At 53.7% G+C, this 22,266-nt stretch overlaps 2 protein-coding genes across 4 annotated transcripts; both read right to left on the bottom strand.

Moving 5' to 3' along the window:
- Nucleotides 1-107: 107 nt before the first annotated feature.
- Nucleotides 108-10,696, bottom strand: CNP (2'',3''-cyclic nucleotide 3'' phosphodiesterase). 3 transcript variants are annotated; one of them, XM_083877574.1, is made up of 5 exons: nt 10,644-10,696; nt 9,070-9,284; nt 7,946-8,615; nt 7,250-7,389; nt 108-6,691 (listed from the first exon to the last, which is right to left on the bottom strand). In XM_083877574.1, exons 3-5 carry the CDS (start codon nt 8,559-8,561, stop codon nt 6,239-6,241), a joined length of 1,209 nt encoding a protein of 402 aa, XP_083733700.1. In that variant the 5' UTR covers nt 8,562-8,615; nt 9,070-9,284; nt 10,644-10,696; the 3' UTR covers nt 108-6,238. The 3 variants fall into 3 exon arrangements, with proteins under 3 accessions (XP_083733700.1, XP_083733699.1, XP_083733701.1); XM_083877573.1 differs by lacking the exon at nt 9,070-9,284 and having other exon boundaries at nt 10,644-10,695; XM_083877575.1 differs by lacking the exon at nt 9,070-9,284 and having other exon boundaries at nt 7,946-8,610; nt 10,644-10,689.
- Nucleotides 10,697-11,092: 396 nt separating this feature from the next.
- On the bottom strand, nt 11,093-20,748 carry ODAD4 (outer dynein arm docking complex subunit 4). Its single transcript, XM_083877572.1, has 12 exons — nt 20,576-20,748; nt 20,025-20,156; nt 19,597-19,750; nt 17,299-17,360; nt 16,473-16,623; nt 15,469-15,693; nt 14,956-15,163; nt 13,374-13,460; nt 12,412-12,608; nt 12,146-12,246; nt 11,875-11,953; nt 11,093-11,400 (listed from the first exon to the last, which is right to left on the bottom strand). Exons 1-12 carry the CDS (start codon nt 20,684-20,686, stop codon nt 11,327-11,329), a joined length of 1,581 nt encoding a protein of 526 aa, XP_083733698.1. The 5' UTR covers nt 20,687-20,748; the 3' UTR covers nt 11,093-11,326.
- Between the last annotated feature and the right edge of the window lie 1,518 nt (nt 20,749-22,266).

A 22,266-nucleotide genomic window follows, 5' to 3' on the forward strand; every position in this document is an offset into this window, starting at 1 on the left:
GCTGGCCCGTGCTTTCAGCTGCTTCTGCCCCTCAGCACAGAGGATTTCCTGGAATCTTCCCAGAATCTCCACGTGTGAGAGGGAGAAGGGATTCCTGGTTTGTTCTGGTTGCTTCCAAAGCAGCATGTCCAGGGTTTGGAGTAACTTGTAAGTTATCTTAATCTTTTGGAAATACTGCCAAGGCTCAATCCAGTTTCGTACAATCCCATTTCACCTGCAAGCCTGGCTTCTTGGCTCTTTATTTCTTTTTTTCTCCATGGTTCTCCGAGCAAGGCCCACTTGGGCATTAAACTTCCGTGATCACATGTGAGCTTACAATTCTGTATCAGAGAAATGCTGCTGAAAGAGCAGCTTATGTGAGAATTCCCTGTGATGCAGCTGGAATTAAGGGCTTTGTGTTCCCAAGATTGTCCTGTTTAAGGGAATATTGAATTTGCTCTGGGCTGAATTCCTTCACTGTACTTTTTAAAATTAATCCACTTGAATATTTTATATTTGTGCTAAACTTGATTTTGTTGAGCTTGATGTGTGATTTCCTGTTACTGATCCATGGTATGGATGAGTCTTTCAATGCCAGGTGAATTCCAGGCAGGGATCGTGGGTGCTTTGGGATGTGCAGGGCTGAGCTCCTGGTGTGCAGCAGCTGTGTGTTTACTTAACCTGGTTGAATGGTTTTCCCCTGGCAGTGATTTACTCCTCCAAAGCAGCAAGAAAAAGCAAAGTCCAGCTCTGAACTGATAGTCTGTACTTTATCTTGTGCAGTGTCAGGATGGGAGCTGGAGGCATGGATCAGCTTCTGGCCTGGAGCCGTGTCTTGATGGGTTTGGTGTGGAGCACTGCCTGTTAGCAGTTTGATTTTCACCTGAAAGGTGGTGTTGCAGCAGGGTCTCAGCTGGGAGAGGGCTCTACTTCCAGAATTCCCCCCTTTTCTCTACAGCATGGACAGCACCTTTTTGTCCAGGTGCCCTGTGGGAGCTCCTGTCTGTGGCAGGTTCTGGAGCACAGAGCTGTCAGGCCCAGTCCCGGGAGGGTGTGCCCAGGGGAGCAAGAGGCAGTGGGGCTGTGACTGGGGTCCTGGGCTGGTGCTCAGTGAGGGGCAGAGGGGCTGTGGCCAGAGTCCTGGGCTGACCCTGCAGTGTGGGGCTGATGGAGTTTGCTCAGAGAATGGGTGTTTGTGCCGAGAGAGAACCTCCCAGTGACTCTGTGTAACACCTGGTTTGCCTTCCCAAAGCAGAACAAACACTGCAGGGAGCTCATTGCACGAGGTGATCACTTGGAGTGCCACGTCTTTGTCTTCCTCCCTCCCCAGGGCTGTGCTGCCCTTCAGCAGGACAGGGGCTGGTGCAGGGCCACGAGATCCCGGCAGTTCCAGCGGTGGCGTTGCTGTCATGGTCCTGCCGTGGTGTTTGGTCAGGATTCTTGACAATCTGCTTTTGTAGAGAGAAAATTTAAGGGCTCAAATTTTAGCACTGCAGAATAGAGTATTTTACAACTCGTTTGAAACTCAGCTTTCTAAGTGAGCCAGTGCTGAGTAATACTTTCAAAACCCAACTCTCCCACGTTTATTCCAACGTCCTTCACAGGGACAGTGAAAGTGTCAGGGATGGACCCACCCAGGTGCATGTAGAGCAGCTGGGTCCTGACACTTTTCAGGCTCTGAAATGGTGAATACGTGGGGAACTGAAATACTGGTCTATGCACACTGATGCTTCCCCAGCTTTCCTGGCACTGTAATATCAGTTTTCAAGGCCTGTTTAGTGGCATTTTGGATCCATGACATCTCGTCCTGTGTGTGTGTTGATGTCACTGTACAGTCTGGGCTGTTCTCAGTCTCGTGCTGAGCAGAGCCATGTTCCATGTCTGTCAGTGGGTTATTCTCATTTTCCCCTGCCCCAGTGAAATGTGACCAGCTTCCTCCCTTCCTTCTCTCCGAGCTGAGTGAGCCTGTTCCTTGGAGCACAGGAGTGGAATGGCTCTGCTTCTGGGAGAGGAAGTGTATACAGCAACTATTTATAACCTGTACATGAATGCATGATTTACTGTAGTTAAATATTCATATGGTGAGTGCCAAGACTTTCTACAGAGCATTGTTACGTGAATCAAGGTGAAGGCAAATGCATAGAACCATGAAATGGATTGGGCTGGAAGGCCTTTAAAGGCTGTCATGGTCAGGGACACGTTCCACTAGCCCAGAGTGCCCCAGACCCTGTGCAGTCCCTGTTCCCCCCAGCACAGAGCAGGGCTGAACAGGGCTTGGTGGCACCTGGCACCTCAGGGCAGCAGCAGTGTCCAGTGGCACTGTGACCTCCACCGTGTCCCAGCACGGCTTGGGGAGACAAAACTCGGCTTCTTTCCAAAAAATGGACTCAGCTGTGCATTGCTTGGAGTGTTACCTCCACACATGGTGGTTTCAGGACATCATCCAGGGGTTGTGGTTGGGTATAGCTACAGGGAAGTCGAGTGCCAGTGCTCCAGCCCCTCACAGCCCTCCCAGGTGTCCTGCAGCCCCGGGGGGCCGCCAGCTCCACAAGGGCCACCAGCCCCACAGGGGCCACCAGCCATGGGGATTTGCTGCAGAGACCACAAATGAGCATCTGTAAGTGATGCTGTGCCTGCTCTGTTTCTAGAAGGACAAAGAGCACACAGAGGTGCAGGAGGTGGTGGAGGGACTGCCCAAGGCACAGGCGTGGTGGGATGGACATGTTTTGGTGTGACACTCAGCCTGGCAGCTCCTGCCCAGGGTCTCTGAGAGGGAATGGCTGGTGCTGTGAGAGCTGCTGCCAACAAGAAGGACGTGGAAAGAGCAGAGCTACCATGGCTGAGAGCTAGACCAGGCTGGTGTGTCAAGGGGTGTCTTTCACCAGCCAGATTGGGAGTAGATGCTCTGAACAGCTCAAGAGCTGGTGAGTTGCTGTCAGCTTCTCTGGGAAAGTTGTGAAGAGAAGTGTGTGAGGAGTGTGGCTGTGGGCAGAGCTGGCATGTGAGGGCTCTGCTGTAGGACTGCAGTTTTGGCAGGGAGATCAGGAATTGTGTGGCTGTTAGGCTTTGCCTTGGATGTGGTTTTGTCTGGCCATGCTCATAGAATCATGGAATAGTTTGGGTCAGAAAGCTGTGAAGTCCATTTAGGAGGTTCTGGCCATCTTCTTAAGGCTTCTCATTGCTTTGGCTGCACAGAAACATACCTGGTTTGGTTTTGATCCTGGGCGTGTTCAGTGAACAGGATCTCCAGCGTTGCTGGCTGTTAGAAATGCAAGTTGGAAAATAGGAGAAAGACAAGTTGTTCAGGTACAAGAGTATTATCTATGGAATAGCAGGTCCCTCCACTCTGTATCTGCTGAGATACAGAGTGGATGCTGCTGTGCTGCTGTGCTGTGTCTGACACTGAGGCTGGTGCCAGTCCCTGTCCAGCCACACTCGCCCTGGATCTGCAGCCATCAAACAGCCACTGGGTTGAGCCATGTGCTGCTTTGCCATTTCCAAATGACTTTCTCAGTTTCAGTAATAACTCCAGATATTCTCTTATTTCCAATGGATGGTTTTCATCCTGTTTAAATTCGTGCCTTGTCCTCTCCCCTCCTCTTCCCTAGGGAACAGGACGACTGTGTGGTGCACCCACCCGTGTCCCTGGAGCAGTGCTAGTCCCTGGGTGGCTGTGGCAGGGGTAGGTGGCAATAGCTGGTGGCTGTCCCTGCCCTTGGCTCTGTGGGGCCATTCTGGGTCCCTGCATGACTGTGGGAGCTGATGTGAAATGCTTTGGCCTTCCTGGCCAGGCCCAGCTCTCCCCACTCCCACTGTCGCTGATGGCATTATCCCTTCTTGGAGCAGTGCTGGGCATTTTTCCTTACCCAGATCTGAGCTTGGAGGGACAGCTCTGGTGTATTGCTGGGAGCTGGGACACTGTGCCCAAGCTGGAGCTCCAGGGGTGGCCCAGGAGGGCAGGATCCATGGGGAGCCTGATGCTCCTTCCAGTGGGAGGAGCAGCCCAGCTGCCATCGCAGCCTGTCCGACTGCCCAGCCCTGTCCCCACTGTCCCCTAATGGCTCGTGTGAACAGAGTGTGGTGTGAGGTGCTATCCGAGGGGCCACATGGGGAGCACCCAGAGCCCCACAGTGCACGTGTGTCACAACATCACGGAATAGTCAGGACAAATCCAGGCACCGATGCGAAGCCACTTGGAGAGGAGCTTGTCCTTGCGCTGCCGTATTTATCTGAATTGGAATTCGGAATGTTTACCTCAGTGTACATAGCTCAACCTTTCCCTGGGAGGAAAGGGGAATTGCATGGAGCAATCGCTGTCTCATTGCTTTGCCAAACTCCTCATCCTCTCCCAGCCAGGCTCCGCATCGGTACCAACTGTCCCTCTTGGACCTTTCTAGGATGTGAATGGTAAAAATGTGAATATTTGTTGTTTACTTCCTTAGCAGAACTCCTGATGCCGTGTTTGTATGGGAAATCAGCCTGAGCAGACCCATATGCAATCGGTTTTACTTTATTATAAACTGTATATGATGTACAAACTAATAAAAACTCAAACGACGACAGTGTCACGGTTGTTCTTGAACAGGCAGATGAAGGAGATATTCCAGCTGTGTATTCCGGTGCTGGAGTGATCTGGGCGCTGGGAGTGTGGGCTCAGCCGGCCCCTGAGCAGGTGCTGGCAAATACCTTGTAGAGCTTTGGTGGAACAAACCCTTGAGGTTCTTTCAGGAGAGGCCCTGGCTGAGCATTGGGCACTCGGCTGCTGCCAGTGCAGAAGTTTGAAGGGGTTTCTCCATGAAGGGTCACAGGTGCTCTGGGTGGGTTTATAGCTCACTATTTTATGTTATAATGAGAATTTATTCTTATCCTTTGCTTCTGAACAGCAGGAACTGTTTTGCTTTCATGGCAGTGTTTGGCACCAGAAAAGCACCAAAGCTCTCCCTGTTTTTGGCCTCAGCAGTCAGAAGAGAAATGCTCCTTGCCCCAGCAACATTGGACTCGGGGTGGGCTGTGCCCAGCCCCAGCCCAGCCCACGCCTCAAACACAGTCAGTATTTACAGCGTTAGTGTGGGTTAATGTCACTCTGCTGCTCCCCAGACCCTGAGCCTGAGCCAGAGCAGGAGGTCGAGCTGGGACCTTACCTGGGGCTGTTAGTGGAGCTTTGTGTTAAACAATGCCCAGGAGCCACCGCCCTGCTGGGCCAGGGCCTGGCAGAGCACAAACCCAAGTTTCAATAAAAGATTTAATGACAGAAGTGCTGGGTCAGTAACTTCCAGCCAGGGTTTAGGTTTGAGCAGACGTGAGTTACATGGTTAAGGTGCCTCCGCTTTACACTACGGGGTTACTCCAGCCTAACTCTTAACATTCAAGTGCATTAGAGGAAGGGAGTAAAATCTTGCATGAAGTCCAGTTGTGTACTTCAGACATGATTTTAGTTTCTATCAAATAAGATGGAAAAGATGTTAGTTCATCTCTTCCACTCCCTGCCAAGGCAGGATTGTTCCCTACAGGACACGGGGATGGTGCTTGGTCCAGCCCAGGCAGAGGGAAGTGGCTGGAGCCGCTTTGCAGGAATTGGCTCCCTTGTCCTGGTGCTTCACTTGATTTCCCCAAAGTTCATGGTTGGTGTCTTTAAGACATAATGTGGCACAGTGCTCTCCTCCTGGCTGTCCCCAGAGCATCTCTGCAGTGAGGGACCGGAGCTGGAATGGAGCCCACTGGGCAGCTGCGGGACCGGCCTGCGATTAGATCTGTCCTTAGGGGCCAAACCCTTGGTCAGGACAGGACTCCTGACAGGAGTGACCCATGCCTGGGTCTTGCTAGTTCTGACCTTGTAATCAGCTGCCAGAATGGCCGATGTCAGTCCCTGGGTGTGGTAGGGGAGGGACATCCTGCAGTTCCCTTGGCTTCAGACCAGTGACTGACAGGCTTTGGTCAGTGCCAACAGGTAAAGATCAAACGATTGTGGTTCAGAGGGAAGCGATAAAAGCCCCAGAGTTGATCTTTCTCCAAGGAAGAAAACAAGCAGGACACCCCAGCTGGTTCCTTCCAAAACTCACATTAAAATCCGTGACAGTTTCAGTCAGGAGTTGCTTGTTTTCTTCCTTTTCTGAGGCCGATAACTCCCCAGAGGCTTCACGCTGGGGTGGGCAGGAGGGTTGACTTTAGTAAAGGTAGAATTATTTCTCTTTACACTTTTAAGGTTACAGGAGTTACTTGCCTTTTAAAAACAAACCGAGGAGCTGCCCTGCCTGTGCTCCTAGATGATGGTGCAGGAGGTAAAGGCAGAGCCCCGTTTGTTGGTGCTCTGCGTTGGCACAAGTTTTCCCTTCCCATAGTATCCCGAGAATACCGCCCTCACATCAATCTTTTTAGACAGAACAAGCATCCACATACCGTTATTATAATACAGCAGTTTCCCTCCTCCAATTTCCCCCACTTGCTCCCCTTTGTTCCCCGCCTTTTCCAGCTTCACAAACTCCAGCAGGTCGAGCCCGGTCTGGACGGCTTCGACGCCGTTGGCGCAGCCGAGGGTGATGTGGGCCCGGCTGCCCCGCGGGAGGTTGTCCGTGGGCAGGATCTTGTCGGTGTCCCCAGGCCAGAGCAGCAGCTGCTGCTCGCTCAGCTCGATGCGAGCCCCGACAGTCTTTGTGGTGATGAACAGTGCCGAGATGGAGAGGGTGAAGCCTTTGCCATAGGCAGCCTTCACAGCCTGGAGGAGAGGGACAGGCACACGGGGACAGTGTTAGTGCCTGTGCACGGGGGTTCACGGTGCTGCACTGGGGTCACTGTCCCCAGGCTCAGGGACGTGGCTGCTCGTGGCAGTTCTTGCTGTGACATGGTCAAAATACCCAGAGCAAAGAGAAGGTCAGTGCCTGATGTCCCAGCTCCGTGGATTCGAGCTGGTAACGTCTTTGTCCTTCACAAATTCTGATGTTTAACCTGGGCTTACGTGCTCTGAAATAACCCATTGGGGAATCTAAATACTTCAATTCATCATAATTCAGCTCAAGCTGTCAGATATTATGCTGGAAGTCGTGTATGATCGGGGAGAGTGGGAGTATTTTGTTTGGAAATAAGAAACAATCACCATCTCCACAATGTGGAGTTTTCTCTGCACAGACCACACAGATGTAGTTCCTGTCCTTCTATTTGGCCTCTTGGGTCAGAGCAAAGTCCATCCCCAACCCTCCCCCAGGCTCATGGATGCCCTGCTGGGGAGGGAGGGGACGTGGGGGGTGTGGGGAGGAGGTGGGGCCCCAACACTCACTTCCTGCTGCGCATATTCCTCAGCTCCGGCTGCTTTCCCAAACTCAGTGTATTTCGTGGTGCAGTGCAGGACCCCAGGTGGCCTCTTCACAAAGTAGCTGGTGAGATCTATTTTTATTTTGGGATCTTCGACAGAAGGAACTGTAGATATAGGTAAACAATGTCACTGTCACAAAGTGATCCTCCCGATGTCAACCCCTGAGCCCTGGTCCCATCTCAGCTCCTTTCCCTACCCCAGCCTTCACATCTCATCTCTGCCTGCTGGGGAGCACTGGGTGGGAAACCAAACCCCTCCCTCCTCCCAGGCTCACCACAGATGGAGCCAGAGAACAGAAGCTCCTCTGCATCATCATGGTTCATCTTAAACTTGATGATGTGAGAGTCCCCTAAGGGATGGAAACACTCAGACTTGCCCATTTCTCTCTCTTTGTCTTTTTCCCACCCAACCTGTTGGAACCAGGGGACACTCGGGATCTCATGTCCTGCTGCTGCCATCCAAGCTCAGCGCCCTGTGGGGCCAGAGCTAAACAGACTTAAGAAAAACTCTTTACTTACAAAACCAACTTTGTCAGCTATGAGCACCAGGTTAGTAGCTTTAAAAAGCTTTTTGTGACAGCTTTAGAAATTGACTTTAGAAGCTGATCAGACTTGTTAACATCAACAGGTAAGAACATGGTAAGACAACATCTATACATACAGTATTTACTCTCCTTTTTGAAGGCTTTGAGACTCCCAAGCTCATCCAAGAATGCCTGGCCAGCCTTCCTCAGGATCTCCGAACTTCTTTTGCTCAAAAACCACCCAAAATACATGGGGAGGAATTCCTTCTCCAAGCTTGGCTTCATCTTCTTCAGCTCTTCCACAGATAGTTTCCATTGGTTCTTGTCCTTTAGCTGGGGACAATCCAAGCGCCACGGGGTTTTGGGCTCGGCAAAGATGACTTTGTACCGGTACTTGTCAGCAATGTCAAAGAGCTGGTCCAGCCGTTCCCGCTCGTGGTGAGTGTCATCCAAAACAATGACGCTGATCTCCCGTTTGCAATAGTCAACTAGATCCTCATCCACCTTGGAGTACTCTTCGGGAATGGAGCTTCTTATTAATGGTGTAATTTTATAGTGATCAACAGAGATGACCTTGCAGGCATCTTTGTACCGATCGTGGATGGCCTGGGCGAGGGTGGACTTCCCACTGCCAGGCAGGCCCCGGAGGATGAAAAGGGTTTTGGATTCTTTGAGCGTGGAGATGGTGTCTTCATCATCCAGGAATGGGAAATGCAAACTCTCAGGCCTCTCTTTCGCTGATTGAGTAGACATTTTTCTAAATATTTTAGGCAGGAAAGTGTGACTCTTCTTGGAGAAGCCTCTGTTCTGAAATGAAAGGAGAAAACACTTTGCACGGCAGGAACCCCAGAGACAATGTGGCCCTGCTGGGACCTTTAGTGGAAAGGATGGGGCACAGGGAACATGTCCCCCACACTTCCTCACTTGCGTTCCCTGTTCAGCTGACACCTTCTCCCACAGCTGCTCTGGCTGGTGGCACAACAGGGATCCACTGCATCCCACCCAAGGGCTGAAGGTTCAGCCCTGCTCCCTGCTCTGGCCTCGGCAGCTGCAGTCCTGCCCCACGAGGAAGGGGTTTCTCAGGCACCAAGAGCTGCCATAAAGCCCCAGCCCAGGCAGAGCTCCTCGTGTGGCACATTCAGTCTGAACACTTGAACAAACACCTGCGGCTGCCGGATGCGAGGGCAGCGACCCGTGGAGGAGCCCAAAGGGAACTGAAAGTCCCAGCAGGCTGAGAGCTGCCTCACTCCTGTCCCTTTACCTGAATCACAGACTCTGTTCCCAGGGAAGAGGCTGTTTCCTAGAGCAGCCCGCAAGGATGATGCTGTGTCTCTCTCAGCTGCACTGAAGATCAGCAGCTGAGCATCTCACAGGAGGGAATTTGGGCTCTTGGGAAAAACAACTGAGATGGCTTCCAGGAAAGCCAAACCCCTCCAGGCAGTTTTTAGGCAGAACTCGAAAGTGAAACCTCTAGTGCTGTAGGAAACGAAACACTCGTGGTTGGCAGCAGTGAGCGGGAAATACCACCGGCAGCTGGCAGGGGCTCTCCCTCCCCTCCTGCCAGCAGCTCTGGTAAGCAGAATCCCAGATTAATTCCCGGTAGGGCCTGGGAAAACACGAGACTGAAAGGAAACGAGGGATTTCTTCAGCTGTGCAAGTCCTCAATAGCAGCAACGAGGCAGACACTGTTGGGTCAATACATGAACTTTCCACCCCCCCAGCTGCCTGTGGGCCAGCCCAGCATGGGACTCACTGGACGTGCTTAAGCCACAGACCGTGGCACTGATGCCCAAGAAGTGAGTTTTGCCTTTGATGCAAAAACTGAGAAGTTTTACATAAAACAGAACTGCTCAGCCTGGGCCAGAAAAATGTTTTTCCAGTTTGCAGTTTTCAAAAAATACTTTTCAGATGTTGATTTCCCCATCACTTTATTCCAGAAGGTGCAGATGGTTTTTAGTTCCAAATGCCCTGGGAGCAGGAGCAGGACCCCACAGTTCCCACGGGCATTGCCTGCCCTTGGTTCAGTTACAACTTCACACCCAGACAGGGACGAACCCTGAGAGCAGCAGGGACCTGCGGGCTCCCCAGCGACCCCCGTGCTGCTTTCCCCGCGGGCTCGGGGCTCCAAGTGCTCACACAGGGGGAAGCCGGTGAGTTCCCTGCAGCGCTGCTCCTTCTCGCAGCACAGGTGCTCCCCGTGCCAGGGGGTCGCAGGGCCGGAGCCGATGCTGTCCCTGCACCGGGCTGTCCCCGCACCGGGCTGTCCCCGCACCGGGCTGATCTGCGGGCGGGGACCGGGGCCGCTGTTCTGCCGCGGCAGCTGCTGAAGGGACTGAGGCGCTTTTCAGCCCCGTTAACAAAGGAACAATCGCGGCCCCCCCGGGCCATTGTTCGCCGCCGGCTCGGGGACAAGGGGCGCCTTCACGGGCCGGGCCGGGCGGACAAAGGCTCCGCAGAGCCCGGGGGAGGGGGGTCTCGCCGGACAATCTCCCATTGAGCCGGGCCCGGCCCCCCCCGCCGCCCCCACAAAGCTCCCGCTTGTCTCCTGCTCCCCCAGGAACAGGGAGCGATGGCTCCCGGCCCCGGGCTGCCCCTGCCCCCGCAGCCCCCAGGGTGTCCCGGGACCCCCGAGATGGAGCCGCGGGCCCCCGGGGCCGTTCTGGGGGTCCGGCTGCCTCCACTCCCCCCCAGACCCAGCGGCCGCGTGTCAGCGACTCTGCCGGCGCCTCCGTCCTGCTGGGAACGGGAACCTCTGCCGGGGGAGCGGCGGCCCCGATGCCGATGCTAGTCCCGATCTAGCCCCGATCCTACCCCCATCCCGCCGGCCCCGCTTACCATGGTGAGGGCAGCGGCTCCGGGGCGGCCGCCGGTGCGGAGCGGCGCGGCGGGGAAGCGGCTCTGGGGCGGGAGCGACCGCGGCTCCTTTCATAGCCCCGGGGCCCGCCCGCCCCCGAGGGCCGGACCGAACCCTCCCCGGGGCTGCGGGGGGGGCCCTGGGGCTCAGCCCCCCGCCCCGCCCGCCCGCGGAGGAGCCGGAGCCGGGGACGCTGCCGGGACAGCCCGGGGACGCTGCCGGGACAGCCCGGGGACGCTGCCGGGACGGGCCGGGGACGCTGCCGGGACAGCCCGGGGACGCTGCCGGGACGGGCCGGGGACGCTGCCGGGACGGGCCGGGGACGCTGCCGGGACAGCCCGGGGACGCTGCCGGGACGGCCCGGGGACGCTGCCGGGACAGCCCGGGGATGCGGCGGGGCCGGGGCCGCCAGAGGGGGGGGACGGGCCGGGGGAGCAGCGCTCCGGACACGGCGGCGGCTCAGACCAGCTCCTTCCCTGCTAGGGACACCCCACTCCAGTGCTGGGTATGATGCTTGCTCAATATTTATTTAATCTTCCTGCAAGGCTCTACTTTACCCCGCTGCTTTTATTTCCTTGTCCGTCTTCCCCTCTCTAACTTTTCTGTCTGCTTATGTATCGTTTCCGTCTGCTTCTGTACCGTTTCTGGCTTCCTTTTACGGCTTTTAATCTTGATTCCCTTCCTCCTTTTCCGCATTCTCAGTGGTGCTTTTTATGTTTTTACTGCTGAAGACGCGATCTGGGAAGGGAAAAGGAAACTTAAGACAAATCCTAGAACTCAGCAGTTGGGCACAAGAAAGACCCCTGTGCTCCGTTATCTTCACCAGGAAATCTCACTCCGGTCTCGGTCCTGTGCTGGGCTGCACGGCCTGAGGGGAACAGCCCCGGGGGCTGCGGGCACAGCGCCCTGCCAGGACCCTCCCACCGAGCCCCAGGAGGGGTGGGACAGGGCTGGGGTGTTGGGGACACCGGGCCGGGGTGTTGGGGACACAGGCCCGGGGTGTTGGGGACACTCAGGGAGCGCTGCCATCCCCTGCTCTAAGCTGTTCACGGCTGGACCTGGGAGCGCAGCTGAAACAATGCTGGACTTCCACCAAGATTTTAATGTAACACTTGCAAGGAAATGGATGCTGTGGGAATTCTAAGGTGCTGCTGATGTGCAGTAGAGTGGGGTTTTTTTCCCATTTCTGGGTGCAGAGGTGTGAACAAGTACCTTCATGTGAGGGAAGTGTCCCGCCTTTGCCGCTTTTGTTCAGCTGCTCAATGAAGCTTTTGCTCACATTATCCAAGGCCTGAAAGGGATTAAGCTCTTAACAAAAGCCCCAGAAATGCTGCTACATACTCAAAATTTTCCTGTTTTCTTTTGTTCTCTGCTATCATTACCAAATCCTTTCCCCTACTGTAAAACTGCATTTTTACGGCATTACTGGCTGCTGCTCCCAGAGGCTGCCCAGAGCTCCTCCTCCCCTCAGCACCCCCCTTACCGCAATGATGCCCTTTTGAGCAGCTTCACTGGGCACAAGCTTCGCCTTCTCCAAAGCCCTTTCAAAAGTCATGATTGCAGCCGGGTAATCTTTCAATTTCACTGGAACAGACAAGGATATCAGCTGGTTTAGCCCAGGATCGGGAGAACAGCAAGAAATAATCAAGCCAGTCTTGCTCTGAGCAGCTGCTTTGGCTGTTAAATCCTAGAGATGTTTTCAGACCAGAGTCTCCACCCTGATAACAAACCTTGTACCCACATCTTTACCTTGTGCCTGTGCCACCAGCACGGTGGCGTGGAGCTGCCACTCCACATCTCCCTCTTCATCTGCTGACTCCAGGGACTTCTGGCCATAATCTTGGGCTACTTCAGCTTTCCCCAACTCGAGGTAGCACCGCCCAATTTCATGGAACAGCCAGGCCTTCTCCAGGCTGGATTGGGCCAGTGGAATCTTCTCCTCCCAACTTCAAGCAGAATAAGACAGACAGACCTTTAACCAACCCTCACTGGGTACAGTTACAACTCAACCACTGATTTGATACCGAAGCATTGATTTAGAAGAATTAAAGACTTTATTTAAAATAGATATTGCTGAGGTAAGGTAGCTAAGCTTCCCTTTTGTTAACAGAAGCCAGATTGAAGGAACTGATAAATCATGGAACCTGTCAAACTATCAATAGATTCCATGAATACAATACAATCATAAATCAAACAGTCCTGGAAAAACAGGATTCAGTTGTCACATAACACTAAAAGTTAAAAAGTCAGAGCTGAGGAAGACAATCTTTCTTCATCATTTTGGGACCCCACCTCATAAAAAAGACCACCAACCCATTTCAAAGAACAAACTACTCATGCTTAATGGCTTTTTGGCTAATTACCACACAAAGCAGGGAATGAGATGTACCAGAGTTATGAATATGCATTTGTGTTTTGGGTATTCAATACTCCTGTACATAAAAGACCCTGTGATCATCTGTAAATTGTGTGTGTGTATTTGGGAGCTGCACGCTGCTCAGCGTTGTAATAAACATACACTTTCTAACTTTAAACTGTTAGAGAGTCTTTGTCTGTCATAGTTGGATATTGGTATTAGATCAATATCCATATTTTTTAAAATATAAATCAATAGCAAAGGGCTCAGGTGTGAACATTTCCCCAGGCCTGGCTGCAGTGAGTGACCTGGGTCACTCCAGCCCCAGGTGCCTTTGCTGCTGGGCTGTACATACGCGTTGATGGCCTGCTGGAACTTGCCGACCCGGGCGTAGACATGGCCGATGTGGTCCAGGGCCCGGGACACGCTGTCCGTCAGAGAGCTGAGACAGGAGACAAAGGGGTTGTGGCACTGACATCATCCTGCTCCTCACTCACTCACTGGGTTCCTTCAGCCTCACAGTCCCTTTGGTGCTCCCCATGCTCTCAGAGAAGCGTTGGGAAGTAAAGGGCCCAGGTCAGGCTGAAAGTCATTAAATCAAGGTTGATTTTTGATTTTATCTGCAGCTCTGGCAGCTGAACCCATGAGACACAGGGGAAATGGTTTAGCTTTGCCTTTGATTATTATTAATTTTATGCAAATCTGACAGTCCTTGGGAAAGTCCTCAGCAGTCCTTTCCACTTTTCTTTGCCTCTGTTTCCCTCTGTGTCCCTGCCAGTCACGGATGATTTGTGTCTTTCAAAGTAAAGACACAAAAAGGTGTCTGCGGTGTGTCTCCAGGCTCCTGACACCAGCCCTGATCCCGTGCTTGGACCAAGCTTTGCTCCATGCTACAGGCAGCTCCTCTAATAACAGACCCTGTGGGCTTTAATTTTTTTCTTTATCCTCATTCTCATTTTCAGAAGCGGCTTTGCCTACCCTTACCTTAGAGCTGGAAAAGCCATTATATGCGAGGAGCAGATAAAGGCGATGGGAGTCATGGAATCACAGACCCCGTTTGGGTGGGAAGGGATCACCTGGTTCAAACCCCCGGCACGGGGTCATTAACCGGGTCATTAACCGGGTCATTAACGAGTCATTAGCGGCGGCTCCAGCCGCAGCCGCCAGAGGGCGCAGCCCGCCCGTCACCGCCAGCCCGTGAAGGCACCCCGGCGTTCAGAGAGGTCCCGAACCCTCCCGCCCCTCTCCCGCTAATTCCTGCTTTTACCCGGCCCCCTCGGGGAGTGGGATCGCCAGGAGAGAGGCAGCCTTTTCCTAAACCAACATCCATTTCCAAAAGGATTTTTGAAAATGAGAAACAACCACTCGGTGATATTTTAAAAGCTCAGTGCACTACTGCCAAACATAAGTCCCAAATCCCTTCAAGCCACTGTTCCATGATTTCTGCCATGCTTTGAAAACCGTTGCTAAATCTAAGACTACATTTTGGTCTGCTGTGGTTCAGCTGAAAGAGCCATGGGATGTGTCCTGTGCAGACAGGTAAGTACACCTGGAAGTGACCTTTATTTCAAGCCATGCTTAATAGTTTCTATGAAAAGGAATTTAAGACAAAATGTAGCAGAAAACTGGTGCAATTTCTTCCTGAGAAGGAAGTGCTTGCTCAAGATTCAAGTCTTGAGACTGGGGCTTGTATTCTTTTGCTTTGCTGCAGCAGAGGTTTTGATGTGCCCTGAGCTGTGGGCCCTTAGAAATCTGCTTCAGGCTCCTTATTTTGAATTAGTGAAGATCAAAAGTCACCACAGGCCCTAATACTTGGGCAGAGCTGAATGTGTAACCCTGTTAAACCCCCCAGGTGAGAATTACATTGCCCAATGCTAAAACACCCCCACAGAGGCACTTTCCCCTTTCTCCACCCACCTGAACTTCCCAGAACTTACTTCTGCCTAGCACAATCCAGATCCATCTTATGGCTGCGCAAAGCTGCCTCCATCTGTCCCATGGCCAACTGTGCATTCCCAATGTAGCTGTGGAGAGTCCCAATCAGCTCATACTTGTTGGGAACTTCATTCTCTGACCATGCTTGTATCCGCTTCAGCAGACGCTCAGCTTTCCTGCAGCTTTCCTCAGCAGAACCTCTGGCCAGCGCTGGGAACAGGGAGCAGAGTTTGACACTGGGGTGTGACTCAAAGACTTTGAGAAGTTGTGAATTCCCAACCTCTGGAAGTGTTCCAGGCCAGGTTGGATGGGGCTTGGAGCAACTTGGGACAGTGGAGGGTGTCCCTGTCCATAGTAGGGGGTGGAACGGGATGAACTTCAAGGTCCCTTCCAACCCAAACCTCAATACTGGGGTTTTGAGACCTGGTGAAGTGGCCAACCCTCAGACAAAGCTTGGGAATAGTTAGAGCTCCCCACGGCAGTGGGAGGCACTCAGCTTCCAGCCAGGGACCTACACAGCTCAATATCCTCCATATTCTTTGCAATGGATTTGCTAATGTCAGATGGTTTCTCTTTCTTGTCCCGCATCTGCTCCTCCCGCAGGACCCTGCGCTCGTACACCCGGGCGTACATCGGCTTCTGCTGCTGCCAGAAGTCCCGCCGCTGGTTCAGGTAGGAGATGCCACCTGAAACCAGGTCCATGACTTTGATCCCGTGCCTTGTGCTGCTCTGCATCAAGTCTGGAAATAAAATAAGGTACAACTCAGGTGAGAATCAACAGACCTGAGTTCCAGCTCAGTGGGGAATTGATTGGGAATGTTTTTCTGTTCTGACACAGACAGTCTTGGAAAAAGCGTTCTGTGCTCCTCAGAGCTGAAGTGATGAGAGAGTTAACAATAAACTGTTACTCGTCCCCGTGTGGTTCAGTGAGTTGAGCTCGTGTTCCAGTCTCATATCTGTGGCCTTCTCTGCTGATCAGAGCCAAGAAGGGGCCCAGTAAGTGGCGCCAGCTGTGCTGAGCACCTGTCCTCTGGGACAGAACATCTGTATGGCACATCTGTATTGACAGGGCACTTTAAACAGTGCTGTGGATCAGGTTGGCAGCTAGAAACTGAAAGGGCTTTTACCTGCCTGCAAACCAGACTGTCCACATGTGTAATTAATGCTGGCAACACTGTAAAACCTATGAGCAAACCAAATCTTAATTACTTCTCTGTTTCTGGGGGAAAAGTTCCCTAGAAATATGACTAAAGGAGAGTAATCTTTGTGTCTTTTTCTAAAATAAGATACTTCTTCAATTCCTGCATCTTGACCTTAACAGCATTTACAACAAATCCACAGAGGAGTCACAGTCCCATGAGCAGACACCTGCCTGGGTCCTCTCCACTGTGAGCACCATGTGCTACATGAGCTCTGCTACAATTAACAAAGAGTCATAGGGATATAAAAGAAGAAAAGAAATAAAGAAGAATAAAAAAGGGATGAAAGAAAAATAGAATTTGCTGAGAAGGAGAAACACCTTCATCCTTGAGCAACTTCTCCAAGAATGCCTTGTCAGCATAAAGCGCTCCCAGAAGCTGTTGCTCTGTTTTTGGACTCTTCTTCTTCATCTGTTTTTGTTCCTTAGTTGGTTTGGTCTGCTGTTTCTGGCTGTCTTTTTTGCTCTGCAGCTAGAAAAAAGCAAAAGGAGTTGGGGGACATCAGTGGGGAACATTGGAATGAGCAGAATTCTGTTTATACTCCATATAAGACAGCTTATTTTTAAAATAAAAGCAAAAAGTCAGTGTCTCAACAGCTGCTTTGGCCATGAGCAATTGAAATTCTGCAGCCAATTGTGTACCCTGGGGATCACAAGGGTGTTACAGAAAGGGTAAGAACTAGTTCTGGCCTCTCAGAGGAACAAGACACTACTGCAATGGAGCGCTCAAAAGTGAAGCAATAAAGAAAGTGTCCATTATCAAAACTGTGACCCTTAAACATCAGGTAAACCCAAAGTCAATATTGGAGCTCACTGTGCCCTCCTCGACCTCTGGGCTGTTACTCAATAGCCTCGGATGGGTGTCTGGCAATACCTCCAGATATGAGCTGGAGGAGAAATTCCAGGTTTTGTTCCTGCATGGTGCCTCTTCCTGCCCTTTTGCCCTCCCCTTTAAATTTTGGGTGGCTTGAGCCAGACCTGCACTAGAAACAGGTGACAAACACTCTCATGACAGGCCAGTGTGTTTTAATGCTCAAGAGGCCTTTCAGCAGCCACAGCCATGTCCCTGTGGGGACTGTCACTCCTTTGGTGTCCATTTCAGCATTACAGCTCTAAAAGCTTCTTCAACAGGAACCCCATGCTGTACCTCTGCCTGCCTGCTCACAAAGCACAGCTCCTCCTTGCTCTCCAGCTTCACTGAGGATGGATCTGCAGACACAGAGGAGTCTGTGTTAGTGCTGCACAGCAGCCATGCAGGGTGTTTCAATAAAATGCCCATAAAGGTGCCAAACCCAACACGTTTGGTTTCAACCAAAGCTTTTCTAATTCTTTCCCATGGAGTAGGGGGTGTTGGTTTGTTCTGGGAGCATGGAATGCAGCTCATCCACCAGCTCCTCTTGGGATTTTAATTCACATGGCACTGGGGGGCTCCTGATGCAATATTCCTACAGACAGGGTACATCCTGCATGGAAGCTGAAGGAGAAGGATGCACGTTCTTCTGGGGGATCACAGCTGGAGCAAAAAATGGAAGAAAAGCTATTTTAAACATTTGTGCACTGATTAGGGCAAAAGGCCCATTGTGTTTTCACTTGACTCCTAGTACCACCATCTGTCTGCACCCTGGGAGGGAAGAGGGAGGAACAGCTCTTTGTTTGGTCTGAGGGATGGACAGAGCTTCTGAGGCTGCTGCAGAATTCCCTTCAGTGCAGCTACAGGGCCCAGACCAGCAGCACAAACACAGGCAAGTCATGGGAGCAGGTGTTCCCATCCATGCAGGTGAAGCAGAGTCAGGGAAGCAGTTTGGGGATGTATCCTGTTAATGCGTGTGCATTTCCCAACTATTCAAACATCCACATCCATGCTGAGGTGTTTCCATGCTTCCCTGCATCCCAGAGCTATTGCCTGATAAAAGAGTTTTCTAGTTTTTTAATCTATTCTTGTGCCTGCAGCCCTGGAGGTCCAAAGGTGGTTAGAGCTCTTGGCTCAGGATATTGAGCTGGGAAGATTTCAGCTGGAGCTGTGACAATATCTGAGCATTGTGCTAAGCTCAGGAAGCAGCAGGAATGGAGGAAAGCAAGTCAGATCTGGAAACCTTCCCTGTTTTTTAAATAACTATCCCATATGAAAGTGCTGCAGGCTCTGGTGCCACTGGCACATGTTAATCCCTGCCACTGGGGGAGGGCTGAAGTTTTGAAATTTTGGGAGAGGGAGGCCCTGGCCTACCTGGGAATCTGTGTGGGGTGTGAGTGGGGTGTGCCAGGTGCTGGGCAGGGACAGGCTCCGGGATGCACCGGGGCGGCTCCAACCCACCGGGCAGGTTTGGCAGCCCCAGAGGAGCCCTGCACGGGTGTTCCACTCACGTGTCAGAGGTGGCAGCCCCAGCTGAGGTGTCTGTGCCCCACAGGGGGACACATCCCGTCCACGCCTGCTGGCAGGGCTGAGAGAAAAACTAAGGGAAAAGGGATTTTCTGTTTGTTTTGAACCCCACGAGGTCGTTGGCCTTTCCTCTACAGGAAAGGTCTCTACAGGACCTGCTCGGTGAGCTGAGCCAGGCACGGTGAGAGCAGAGCTCGTTACAAGAGTCAACAGTTTCACTGCTCTTTTGCAATGAAAATTGGAGGAGAGTCAGGATTTCAGGAGGGCAGTCTGAGGTGGCATGCCACATTTCATTCTGGGCTTTGAATGCAGGGATAAAGGTCTCAAAATTGATTGTGTAGTTAGTGTTGGAGGTAGATCATAAAATCATGGAATCCTGGAATGGTTTAGCTTGGAAGGGACTTCAGAGCTCATCCAGTTCCATCTCCTGGAATTCCACCTCCCATGGGCAGGGACACCTTACAGTATGGCAAATTGCTCCAAGCCCCATCCAGCCTGGCCTTGGACACTTATAGGGATCCAGGGGCAGCCACAGCTTCTCTGGGCACCCTGTGCCAGGGCCTCCCCACCCTCACAGGGAAGATTTTCTTCCCAACATCCCATCTAACCCTGCCCTCAGGCAGTGGGAAGCCATTCTTCCTTGTCCTGGCACTCCAGGCCCTTGTAAATTGTGTCTTCAACTTTCTTGTCAGCTACTCTCATGTACTGGGAGGCCACAAGCAGGTCACTGATGAGATGAACTGCTCTGGTCTGTATTCTCTGGAAAGTTTCCATGATGACTTTGGAAACTGGAGTGTCAGGATTCACCTACAGAACTAAAGGGATCAGACACTGTGTACAAACAGGTGTTCATGGGAGAAAGAAAGAATGAAAGGAAAAAAGAGAAGGGTTGCTTCTTTGTGGTGCTTCCTGGTGCTTCTGGATTTATCTGCCAGAAATAACATGGACCCAGAAGCAGAGAGGCTCTGGTGTGGGGCTCTTGGGTCACTTTTAGAGCTGATTTGCCATCAGCTGTGCCCTGAACAGCGTTGTCTGGGTTCATGGGGGCCAGAAAGTGACACTTCTTACTCCCAATGCAGTTGACAATCGCCTCCTCAGCCTTGTTGATGCCCAGTTGGAACTTGGGCAGGTCTGGGCGGAGCCTTCGGCCTCGGTGGTAAAACACCAGAGCAAACTCAAAGTCACCCATGGTGTACAGTGTCTCTGCTTTTTGGTAAAGCCCCTAAAACGACATTTCAGGGAACAAATTAATAAAATGAGGGAAAACTTTGAGAGATCTCAAGTAACTTCTGTCAGGCACACGTGAGAGCCCAGGGCTGTAACAACTTGCACACATTAAACCCCAAACCTGGAGGTGTCTAAGCACCTCAACAGCTCTGAGAGCAGGAGGAATCTCAGGAGTGTTTGGAGTGAGCTCTCTCCTCACAGCTCTGCCTCAGATCCTGCAGGGTCTCACAGATCCTTGGCCACCCCTCTCCAACCCCTTCAGCTGTTACCTCAGAGAACGTTTTGTCAATTTGGAGTGAAGCTTCCGCATCTTTCAAGGAGTTTTCTGTGTCTCCAAGTTTCAGAAAACACCTGGAGCGGGTGATAAGGCAGTGCTTGTCTCCTGCTCTCAGCTTCAGTGCCTGGAACCACAGAGATGGACGTGTCACCAATGCTGGACATGTCACCACACATGGGTAAGCCACCTGTGCTGGCTCAACACCACAAATACTCAAGTCCAGGTATTTGCTGCCACAGTTCCTGCATGGATGAGGATGATTGATGAGGGATGAGGATAAAACTACAAGGATTTTACTAAAAAGAGTCTTCTCTTGTTTTTCATAGGTGCTGCAGGCGCTGCCCTGTCCCTGAACTACCCCGTCTGGGCCACTCCTCGCGCAGAGCCCTCCTGGGGACACGTCCCTCCGTGCCTCCCCCTCTTGCCGCGGCTCCCTCCGCTGCCTCCTGTCCCGCCTGAACCGAACCGCGTCCCGTCCCGGCGGCCCCCCCGAGGCCCCCCCGCCGTGGGCAGTTCGGTGCCCTCGGGCCGCGGCGCCCTCACGTCATTGAAGCAGCCCAGAGCCTTGTCGTGCTGGCCACGCCGGCTCAGGGTTATCCCCTCGCTCATAAGGTTTCCGAAGGTGACGACGGGCAACTCGGCCTCGTCCGCCATGGCCGCGCCGCGGCGCCGTTGCCAAGCAACGGTCACAGGTAACAGCCGCTTCCGGTGAGCGGCCCCGCCCCGGAAGTGACGGAGGCGCCCGGCCGGTGCCCACGTGGGGTCCCGGTGTCCCGGGTGGTCCCGGCCCCGCTCGGGCCCCGGTGCTGCTGCCAGCGAGTGCCCGCCGTGCCTCTGCCCCGACCCGACTCCGTGTTCTTCCACCCGCGCTCCCGGAGCCCTGCACGGCCGCTCAGCACAGTCGCGGTGCCTCGGCGGCTGCCGAACCCCGGGCAGAGCCGGTTCCTCTGCCCCAGCGGGCAATGGCCGGTGTGTTCCGTAGGGGCAACACGAGGGCAGCCACCGCCTCCCTGCAGTCAGTTATTCGGTACTGGTTTGGTGCTCGCCGCTGGCCCCGGTGTCACCGCTGAGGAGTCTAATCCTGGTCAAATAATTAACGAACGGCAGATGCTGCTGGTTCACTCACACCAGCGCGCCAGTCCTGACTTTATTTTGGCGCTGGGTCAGAGCCTCCGCCAAGATTTGTGCTTGAAACACTTTGTTCCTGCCAAGTGACTCAGAGTAAGGCGGGGGGAGGGCATCTGTCCCGCTCGGAACCGGTGACACTTAATGTCACCACGAGGCAGATGAGCGCTGCCAGGCTCCGGAGCCCGCTCGGCGCTGCCCTGGGCCTGGCCCTGGCCCAGCGCCGCTCGCCGGCCGCCGCCGGGACGGGAGGCGGGGTGGGAGTCACGCCAGGATGGGGAGACACGCACTGCCGAGCTCTGGAGTGGGCGGCCGGGCGGACACACCCCGTCCCCAAGGAGCCGGGCAGGGAATTTCAGGCAGATTAAGAGTTCGGCAACTGTTTTGCCGGAGATTTTCCCCTGCTGGCATCGCCGGGTGTAAACGCCGTCCCCAGCGGGGTGGGCAGCAGCGCTGCGTTCGCGAGGGGCTGTGGCAAGTCTGTGGCCAGCCCGGTGACACTGTCATGGGGACACCACAGCCCCGGCCATCGGGGCAAGGCCGCCTGTTCCCCGCGCCGGGGGCTCCCTGGGCGCCGCTGATGAGCGCGTTAGTCACGGGCTGGAAATACCAGGGAAAAAGTGAATGTGCGGTGGGTGTTCCTGGGAAGCAGGAGAGCCCGGCGGCTCCCTTGAGAGGCTGGAGCAGCGGAAGGCAGGACACTCCCGGTCCTTCGGGAGGGTCCCTGAGCGTCACAGCGTTCTCGCCCCGCTGTCCCGGTCCCCGCAGTGGCACCGGTGACCGGCCCTGGCAATCCCGCCACACCCCCGTGGGTACCACCGGGCACCGCCCGCTCCCGCGGTCACCACACGCCCGTGGGAGGATTCCCGGCATGTCCCGACGCTGAGCAAGGAGCCCCGTTCCCGCCGCCGGTACCGTGGGGCAGTGGGCCTGCTGACGTCATCATGGCCGGTGACGTCAGCGGCGGCGGGTCCGGCGTGGGGGGTCACGGCCGCGGTCGCCGCCGGGGGCGGGGCGAGGGTGCCGGAACTACAGCTCCCACAAGGCTACGCGGCCGCACCCCACCGGCGGTGGCCAATGGGCGCGCGGCAGGCGCTCAGGCAACGCGC

This window comes from Zosterops lateralis, assembly GCF_965231275.1.
Source record: "Zosterops lateralis genome assembly, chromosome: 24".
Taxonomy (NCBI): Eukaryota; Metazoa; Chordata; class Aves; order Passeriformes; family Zosteropidae; genus Zosterops; species Zosterops lateralis.

What these genes read in the sequence shown, in the direction of transcription:
- CNP (XM_083877573.1), bottom strand. An exon ending in CAAAAAGGAGAGTAAATACT is followed by an intron (nt 7,390 to 7,945) that starts GTATGTATAGAT and finishes CTATATCTACAG; the next exon opens with TTCCTTCTGTCGAAGATCCC. An exon ending in AGGAATATGCGCAGCAGGAA is followed by an intron (nt 6,692 to 7,249) that starts GTGAGTGTTGGG and finishes CCTCTCCTCCAG; the next exon opens with GCTGTGAAGGCTGCCTATGG.
- ODAD4 (XM_083877572.1), bottom strand. Translation starts at nt 20,686, where the DNA reads ATGGCGGACGAGGCCGAGTTGCCCGTCGTCACCTTCGGAAACCTTATG. An exon ending in GAAGTTGCTCAAGGATGAAG is followed by an intron (nt 15,694 to 16,472) that starts GTGTTTCTCCTT and finishes TTTTATTTCCAG; the next exon opens with ACTTGATGCAGAGCAGCACA. An exon ending in GACACTTCCCTCACATGAAG is followed by an intron (nt 11,401 to 11,874) that starts GTACTTGTTCAC and finishes TTCCCTTCCCAG; the next exon opens with ATCGCGTCTTCAGCAGTAAA.